We start from the raw sequence: 10,000 nt of genomic DNA, 5'->3' as shown, positions 1-10,000 counted from the left end.
TCTACTCTGCTCAAAGCCAATACGGCCGCTCGTTCTTTTACCTTGTTTGATGCCCGTAAGCTGATGAGGGGTCGCGCCGCCGTGTACAGTAAAAACATCTCCCGTAAGGAGACCACATCACTTCCTTGTTATTTTCTCTGGATCTATTGCTCTGTAGCGATTCAGTGGTCTGAATGGATGGCAACAGAGCGCGGCCAATTCACATTAATTCTTGCATGAGGCTGCCCTCTGCTGCCAGTGTAGCCAAAGTACATGTTGTGTAATAAATAAATAAAAACGACTATAACGTCGCAAAGGTAAGCCGCTTTTTGCTGGCACCAGACCCAATAAATAAATAATAACATCTGGCAGTAAAACTGTTAAGTATTATATCAGTACATCAAACATCAATACATCAAATTTAAAGAAATAGTATGCTAATCTAAGAAAAATAGGTAGACCAAGCACCTATTCAGTAAAACTAAAACCCTCATAAGAAATAACAAACATTAAACATGCTATCTAAATGTGTGGCCATTGAGGGCAGGCAAGTGCTACAGTAAATGCTACAGATGTGCCGTTTCAACGCTTCATTATTTACTGCTCTTTTCCTGCAAATGTCCTGCAAATGCATTTTTTCCCTGTTTTTCCTTTGAAATGTTCATGGATGGAATGGAGTGTATTTTTTGCAGAAACTCGCTAATGGAAAGAAACCACTCCGTTCCCATTGAAAAGCACAATCCACCTTCATAGACAGATTTAAATGTCAGAGGAGGTCTTCAAAATAGCAGAAATAGCTGATCTACAAGCTCAATGTTCTGCAAATCCACCGGAAGTCTGCTGTCTTGCCAGTGGCGGGACGTGTGAGGTTTTTAAAAGGCACATTTGTCTGGGCTAAGGTGGAGTCTGAATATGATGATGATGATGACCTCTTGTCATCAGAAATAGATCAAGTAGAAAAGCGCTCATGTGACCATTTGCTTCTTTCTGGGCTTGTTTTCTATAGTCCCTGGTTGCTTGTATCCGTCTCCAGATCTGGCAACGCTGACTGCAGCCAAACAGGACAATGCAGGCAGAGTGCCAGCTCTGTGGAAACAGAGGGTTTGGCCTACAGGAATAGTGTTTACTTTGTGGGGGGGGGGGGGGGGGGTCTGTCCAGTACACGATGTCTGTCCCACTACTGACACCACATGCTAACCATGTTGGTCTGCTAGCCAGAACACTGTGGGGGGTCTGCCCTGACATTGGGGAGGTCGGGGCTCAATTCATCCCGGCCCAGGTCTATATACATACTAGTAAGACGCCTCAGGGCGACAAGCAAGGGCAACATCGCGCCATGTCTTGGCCATTTGGCCAGTGATGTATATCGGACCAGTTACCCATATATGGAGACCCCTGGTACCCATATATGGAGATCCATGTACTGTATATGGAGATATGCTGTGAGAGCCCAAACATGCTTACTCAGTTATTCGTTATGTGAAAATGTGAAACATGGAGATCCCTGTCTGTGGAACCAGCCACACAGATATTGGCTGTCTTGGCTATCTGTCCTGGCCATATATGGATTCTGTTAGTGTGGTATGTGGCTGATGTGGCCAGGGCCGCCCCAAGGACTTTTGGTGCCTGACTCGCAACTGGTTGTTGGGTGTCCCCCCACCGCGCGCGGTGGGGGGACACCATCTTCTTTTTTCTTTTCTCTCAAATTTTTTGGTGCCTTTTGGCAACGTGATGCCTGATGCTCACAGCGTCATGCACGTCATAGTAGGGGCAGCACTGGATGTGGCCTCCATAGGGTTTCACATAACAAACAATAAATAAAAGTTACTGCAACCTTCAGTCGCAATAACTTTTAAAGCCCTGCGAGGTCTTGCCCCCTGTTACATTTTAGACATGCTGACCATACAAGCCTGTACGCAATCTCAGATCTACACACAGCTGGGTCTTCTGACTCCATTCACAGCTAACCTCGTCACCAGGGGTGATCGGACCTTAGGAATCTTTTAAAACACTTCTGAAAACCTACCTCTACACCAAGGCCACCCCTTAGATCACTTGTTGTTTGTATTACTCTTTTATCTACTGCTGTAATGATTTTTGAGCGGTGGTTAGACCGCTCCATAGCATGGCTATTTTGATGCACAGTAATTTATTTGCCACTGTAGCGCACTTTGTATTGTTGTTTCTAAAAGCACTTTATAAATAAAGTTTAGTTTAGTATTATTATATACCAAAAAGACTATAAAAAATCATAGCATATTATGATAGAAAATAAGTCATGTGTTTGGGTGAACTACTCCTTTAAGTATTTAATTCTAATACTTTGACACTTAAGCCGGATTTATGTCATAAAAATAAGCCTTCTTTTGGAGGGGGGGGGGGGGGGGGGATCATGCCAGGTAAGAATTGGGCAGGAGAACAGAGGAGTGATGTAATGTGGGCACACAGCGAGGCACAGTGTGTGTGTGTGTGTGTGTGTGTGTGTGTGTGTGTGTGTGTGTGTGTGTGTGTGTGTGTGTGTGTGTGTGTGTGTGTGTATAGCACAGCATAGCCAGCTCAACATGACCCAAAGATCACTTGCACACACACCACATGCTCGCCTCTCACACACACACACACACACACACACACGCACGCACGCACGCACGCACGCACGCACGCACACTCATGTCTGGTGTGTTGAGGTGCACTGTAAGAACACGCGCACCTGCCGCTGTTACTCTGTGATCTCTGGCCTCAGGGGCTGCATGTTAACCCATTAAAGGATATTTCATTTTCAAAAGGACTTTTGGACATGTTATCGTCTAATCAGGCTTTTATGAACAAATCTGAACAGATTTTAATTTGATTGAGTTCATATATGAACATAAAGGGGATTTGGTTCCCCTGGCATCACAGGAAATCCATATATGGTCATAAAAGGGATTTGGTCGCAATAAACTAGTAAATGATTGAACCCAGCATCCTGTCATGGTGAAGTCTCAGTATATAAATGATAAACCCACCATCCAGACAGTCTCAGTATATAAATGATAAACCCACCATCCAGACAGTCTCAGTATATAAATGATAAACCCACCATCCAGACAGTCTCAGTATATAAATGATAAACCCACCATCCTGACATGGTAAAGTCTCAGTATATAAATGATAAACCCACCATCCAGACATGGTGAAGTCTCAGTATATAAATGATAAACCCACCATCCCGTCATGGTGAAGTCTCAGTATATAAACTATAAACCCACCATCCTGACATGGTGAAGTCTCAGTATATAAACTATAAACCCACCATCCTGACATGGTGAAGTCTCAGTATATAAACTATAAACCCACCATCCTGACATGGTGAAGTCTCAGTATATAAACTATAAACCCACCATCCTGACATGGTGAAGTCTCAGTATATAAACTATAAACCCACCATCCTGACATGGTGAAGTCTCAGTATATAAACTATAAACCCACCATCCTGACAGTCTCAGTATATAAACTATAAACCCACCATCCTGACATGGTGAAGTCTCAGTATATAAACTATAAACCCACCATCCTGACATGGTGAAGTCTCAGTATATAAACTATAAACCTAAACCCATCATCCTGACATGGTGAAGTCTCAGTATATAAACTATAAACCCACCATCCTGACATGGTGAAGTCTCAGTATATAAACTATAAACCCACCATCCTGACAGTCTCAGTATATAAACTATAAACCCACCATCCTGACATGGTGAAGTCTCAGTATATAAACTATAAACCCACCATCCCGTCATGGTGAAGTCTCAGTATATAAACTATAAACCCACCATCCAGACAGTATCAGTATATAAACTATAAACCCATCATCCTGACATGGTGAAGTCTCGGTATATAAACTATAAACCCACCATCCCGACATGGTGAAGTCTCGGTATATAAACTATAAACCCACCATCCAGACAGTATCAGTATATAAACTATAAACCCATCATCCTGACATGGTGAAGTCTCGGTATATAAACTATAAACCCACCATCCCGACATGGTGAAGTCTCGGTATATAAACTATAAACCCACCATCCAGACAGTATCAGTATATAAACTATAAACCCATCATCCTGACATGGTGAAGTCTCGGTATATAAACTATAAACCCACCATCCTGACATGGTGAAGTCTCGGTATATAAACTATAAACCCACCATACCGACATGGTGAAGTCTCGGTATATAAACTATAAACCCACCATCCAGACAGTATCAGTATATAAACTATAAACCCATCATCCTGACATGGTGAAGTCTCGGTATATAAACTATAAACCCACCATCCCGACATGGTGAAGTCTCGGTATATAAACTATAAACCCACCATCCAGACAGTATCAGTATATAAACTATAAACCCATCATCCTGACATGGTGAAGTCTCGGTATATAAACTATAAACCCACCATCCCGACATGGTGAAGTCTCGGTATATAAACTATAAACCCACCATCCCGACATGGTGAAGTCTCGGTATATAAACTCACCATCCCGTCATGGTGAAGTCTCAGTATATAAACTATAAACCCATCATCCTGACATGGTGAAGTCTCGGTATATAAACTATAAACCCACCATCCCGACATGGTGAAGTCTCGGTATATAAACTATAAACCCACCATCCCGACATGGTGAAGTCTCGGTATATCCACCATCCTGACATGGTGAAGTCTCGGTATATAAACTCACCATCCCGTCATGGTGAAGTCTCGGTACAGCATCCTCTTGCCCACCTCCTTCCTCTGCACCCTCCGGGGGAACTCCAGGTGGGTGAACTCGTTGCCCAGCAGGTGGGGCTGCATGTAGCCCTGGTCCATGTGAGGAGAAAACACACAAGATAGTTAGGGAAAGTTAGCCCAGTCTTATTTGACCAATCTGGGAACTAAATGCTTACCTATAGCTTTTCTTCACAATTGTGTTCATAAAAGGTGTCTACTATCACCTCTGAACTTTGTCAAACCCAACTCCCTTGGGAAACTTTGTGGGAGCCAATCAAAGTTGGGGTCTCATTGACTTTACTATACAGTAAAATAAAACAAAACATAAATGTGCTTTAACTAGCATGTAAGGGGTCAAACTAGAGGTTTTTCATGATTCTGAATCCAATGCAAGCATTTGTTTTGCACGAAAAAAAAAAACATTCCTTGGGCTAAAACTGGCCACCACAAAATTGCGAAAAGCGATGACTCATCACTAAACCATAGTTTTGTGGGTCAGTTTTTTGCGCAAGGAATGTTTTTCGTGCAAATCACAAGTTAGCGGAATTTAGGGTTAAAAATAAAGGCAGTCACAGGTCCCACAGGAAAACAGGATATTACGTCATTGCAACATGAGATCCGCGTCAATTTCCTGTTTTATTCGTAATTATTTCTCTTTCAACGGCTCATAACTAGAGAACCGGTGGTCGAAATTAACCGCTGATGCACATACATAAACCTCCGTCGTTACCAACAATCCATTATTATTCATAATAGATTACATCACATTTGCAGGCTTAGTTTTTATTGTTTATTTTGTTCTTACCAGGAACTGCAGTCGCTGTCTCTCTGACTCCGGTGTGAACTCTGTTGACATGGGGATGATTTCTCCTGCCCGGATAATGATCGCTCTGAGAGAGAGAGACATAGAGAGAGAGAGAGAGAGAGAGAGAGAGAGAGAGAGAGAGAGAGAGTGAGAGAGAGAGAGTTAAGTTAAGTAAGTCAAGTTAAGACAGCTTCACACTCCCACAAGCCCTAAAGGAGTGTAAATCCCTCTCCTCCTTCAAAAGCGCCTGCTATTTGAAACATGTGAACAGACTAAGTATAGGCTACTCACCTCCCCTTTTCCACTGTAACTACCGTTATCTGCTTCTTCTGTTTATTTTAATGTTTCCTTTATTCTTGTTTTCTGTTTTTGTAATTGACTAGAAGCTCGGCCGCCCAAAGGAACGATGTAAATAGGGGATGAATGTCCCGCCCTTTAATGCAAACCCCATTATACCTGTGTTGTCATAGGACCCGTTTGGACCATCTGTTTGCCTGTGTCCATTTAGGCCCATATATGGAGATCTCTGTATCTGCCTGTCGGATAGCCGAGTGTCTAGTCGGGGACCGGCCAACTCGGGAACGATGTAAATAGGGAATGAATGCCCCACGCTTTAATGCAAACCCCATTGTACCTGTTGTAATAGGAGCCGTTTTGACCATCTGTTTGCCTACATGGCGCCCGCAGTGCTCACCCATATTTGGGGTGTTTCCCTGAAGTTCTGAACTGCCTTCACTGAATGTGTGTGCACCAATCCATGAATCTTTTTATAGAAGTATCCTCTGAAGTTCTGTTGTATTCTATTGCCAGTCTGGCCAATTCAAATACACATCTATATACTAATTTTGCGGGTCAGTCAGTAGGTCAGTCAGTCAGTCAGTCAGTCAGTCAGTAAATGCTTTTCCACTACAAACCACCCACCAACAGGGGGTGGTGACGTGCGGACTGAAGTTGCAGTGTCTCTCTCTCTCTCTCTCTCTCTCTCTCTCTCTCTCTCTCTCATATATGTGGTATGCCTGCATGCACGGGTCACTAATGCACCGGGTGCATTTGATGTGTCTTATCTTCCGACGGGTATGGCAAGCGCATACATCCCCATAAGCTATTCACCTAATTTAGCTGTTAAATTATTTGTATCCATCAAAAAATATACACTCCTCCATGGGTTGCTCCTTACAATATGATGCTCCCACATATTCTCACACACGCACCAGTTACAGTTAATTTCTCCATAACCCACACTCTGCACATATATTGGAGCACATATCTTCAAACGGGTAAGGTCTAGTATCTTAAAATTATAACCACGTTTTAGTTTGGAGACTAGCGTTTTGACGTGAAAATGTGAGCAAATCTTTGAATATATGTATTTTTAAAGCGAACGTTTGTAACTCAAATGTTGCTTCTGGGTGGTCGCTGGAACTAGATATTTTGAGATGGTGGTCCGTGGCCAAATACATATCATTTTGGGGGTCCTTCACATGAAAATGTTTGAGAACCACTGACATAGCAGTCTCTCAAGAACAGACTAACTGAGCTCCAGTTAAGTGAAAAGGACCTTTTCTTTGATGATGGCTGGCCAGATTGCTGACACAGAAACTTAGGTTTAAAAAAAAAGAAAACCTTAGAAGGATTCAAAAGACACGTATAGAATCGTGTAAAAATTCTAATTTTCACGATTTTTCAAAAATAGCAGATCTACAAGCTCGCAGCGCGGCACTCGGTGCCGCGCTGTGAGCTTGTATATCTGCTATTTTTCAATAGTTAAAGCATAAAATAATGATACACAATAATGTGTACCCGTTCTAAATTGGTTAAAATTATAACCGCTTTTTAGTTTGGAGACTAGCGTTTTGACGACTTTGTCATTCACGCCGTGGCCATCACTACACCTCGCCCTTATTATTTTATTTTTTTGCAGATCTGCACTGATCTCAGAAACTGCCCCTATGGAAACCATCAAGACTGAAATCAGTCCCCAGGACTTTAACCCCTGTTACTGTGTGTGTGTGTGTGTGTGTGTGTGTGTGTGTGTGTGTGTGTGTGTGTGTGCGTGCGTGCGTGCGTGCGTGCGTTACCCTGCTGTCCCCTGCGTTGCCCACATAGAGTTTCCCCAGCAGGTGGAGCACTACCAGAGCTGTGCATCCTCCTGAGATGTTGTACACGGCCTTCTCTCTCTCTAGCTGGACATCCTGTACACACGCACGCACGCACGCACACGCACACACAAAGACAACACAACTGCGTTAAATTACAAATTAGGTAATTTTAAAGGTATATTCAGAATGTGTGCTGACCATATAAGGACTTCCACCATGGCCCGTGTTACGAGCATAGCTAGATTCGGGTTTCAGAGGTGGCCAGCCAGTCCTCGACCAATCAGGGTAGAGTATGGCCGTAGTTATGTTATGATGTTTAGTTATGATGGTCAAAATAAAAGTTTTGAGAACCACAGTCGCTCTGAATTAAGAACGTCTGCTAAATGCCTATTGTAAACTACTGAACTCATAAAATGCCACAGTCTCGTAGTAAATCAGTATCATACATATCCTGAAGCTGGAGACGTAGGCCTACCGATATTCAGTGATTGGGTCTAATGATCAAAACGAGAACATTATAACGGTGTAGAAAATCTATAAAAAACTAAACATTTCCACGCTGTAAGGCCAGTAAGGTACAAGATGACCCTGATGGAGGGGAATGGAACTGGTTGGAATAACGTGTTCCTTCCACGCGCTACGTCCAACCGGGGAAGCTCCCCCTGTCAGGTGATAAGAAGCGGCCTGCTCACTCCTCATGCATTGAAGGAAGCATGAGCTCAGTTCGGGGCCCTCCCCAGGTTGGCAGAGAGGAGAGTAGAGCCCAGGATCACAGCTTAGGCAATTGGCACCGGGGTGAAAAAATGGGTTACAAAAATCGTGGGATAAAAATTTAGAAAAATAAAAAAAAGATTGAGACTAATTAAACAAAAAAAGTATAATCCCAATTTATCCATTCATTAATCAGATGAATAATTAAGCTGTCAACAGATTAATCAAAAATGCTAACATGAACTCGAACCAGGCTTCCCCTACTCCTTTTAACAAAACAATTCTGATGTTTACATTGCTGTTTTTTTGTGTGTGTGTGTGTGTGCGTTCCCATGACTGTGTGTGTGTGTGTGTGATAAGCCTGCGGACCTGTGAGCCAGGCACATTTGATGTTTTACACTCTCTCTCTCTCTCTCTCTCCTCTTCTCTCATCTCTCTCTCACTCTCTCTCTCTCTCATCTCTCTCTCTCTCTCTCTCTCTCTCTCTCTCTCTCTCTCTCTCTCTCACACACTCACACACACACACACACACACACACACACACACACACACACACACACACACACACACACACACAGGAGGAGTGTTATGAGCAGACTGGTGTCTGAGAAGACAGGCGATAAGAGATGAACTCACTTCAACTCACAGACACTATTAAAAACAACTGATCACGTGGGGGAGAGAGAGAGAGGGAGAGGGAGAGGGAGAGGGAGAGGGAGAGGGAGAGAGAGGGAGGGAGAGGGAGAGGGGGGAGGGGGAGGGAGAGGGAGAGGGAGAGAGAGGGAGAGAGGGAGAGGGAGAGAGGGAGAGTGGAGAGGGAGAGGGAGAGAGAGAGAGAGAGAGAGCAGTGGTGCAAAGTATAACTAAGTACTTATTCTCCACTAGAATTATTAGAAAACTTGAGTTACTAGTTGTTACTTTGTAGATTTTGATTATTATATTATTACAAAACATACAGTAACCACTTCAGCCCCTACATACATTTCAGCCATTTGAAAATAGCCGATCTACAACAATGCGGCTATTTTCATGCGACACATGTGAGCTTGTAGATCAGCTATTTTCAAAAGATTGTTATACATTTCATACATGAGGTGTACTTTCTACTTTGGTACTTTTACTCAAGTACATTTTGAATTCCGGACTTTTACCGTGTAACAGAGTATTTTTGTACAGACCTGGCAGTGTTTAAATTAACATTAATAGATTTTGAATGTATATTATCTTTATCAAACACTGATGTTACCATAGCTGTGTACAGCATAACAGACATGAAGCCTGATACAAGAACAGCCACAATACATGGTTTCAATGTCAAGGCCCTTTGACAGTGTTTAAGTATGACTGAGTGCATACTACCCACCCTAGTGGTCAGAATGGTAGCTACACAAGAGGAGATCATTGTGGATAGAGACACCCCCTACAAATTCAAGCTCACAATTCAGGCTTTTGCAAATCCCCGCCCCCATTCTGCCCTGTTACTATGGTGGGACATTAACCCTGGGCAGATTGTTTTTATAGTGGCAGTGAATGGGATTTTTTTTTTTTCATAGCCTCATTATTGCAATTTAAAGTACCAAAGGAAAAACATCTAGGTGATATTAATAAAAAGGGAAGACAAAGGTACAGTAGTTTACATTGCAAAACAGGGGGTTTC

The 10,000-nt window shown here is 42.9% G+C and overlaps 1 protein-coding gene across 1 annotated transcript in view; it reads right to left on the bottom strand.

The window, feature by feature from the left end:
- The window catches only part of ppm1h (protein phosphatase, Mg2+/Mn2+ dependent, 1H), a 101,069-nt gene that overhangs the window by 13,053 nt on the left and 78,016 nt on the right, over positions 1-10,000 (bottom strand). Inside the window, exons 7-9 of the mRNA XM_080737430.1 lie at positions 7,612-7,725; positions 5,534-5,617; positions 4,700-4,818 (exon numbers count right to left, since the gene is read on the bottom strand). Of these exons, the coding sequence (XP_080593556.1) occupies positions 4,700-4,818; positions 5,534-5,617; positions 7,612-7,725 (317 nt within the window). The remainder of the gene's footprint in view (positions 1-4,699; positions 4,819-5,533; positions 5,618-7,611; positions 7,726-10,000) is intronic.

Source organism: Nannobrachium achirus (assembly GCF_963921795.1).
Source record: "Nannobrachium achirus genome assembly, chromosome: 11".
In the NCBI taxonomy this organism is placed as follows: Eukaryota; Metazoa; Chordata; class Actinopteri; order Myctophiformes; family Myctophidae; genus Nannobrachium; species Nannobrachium achirus.
Note: the sequence above shows the minus strand (reverse complement) of the source record. Positions and strands in the feature narration are given on the sequence as shown.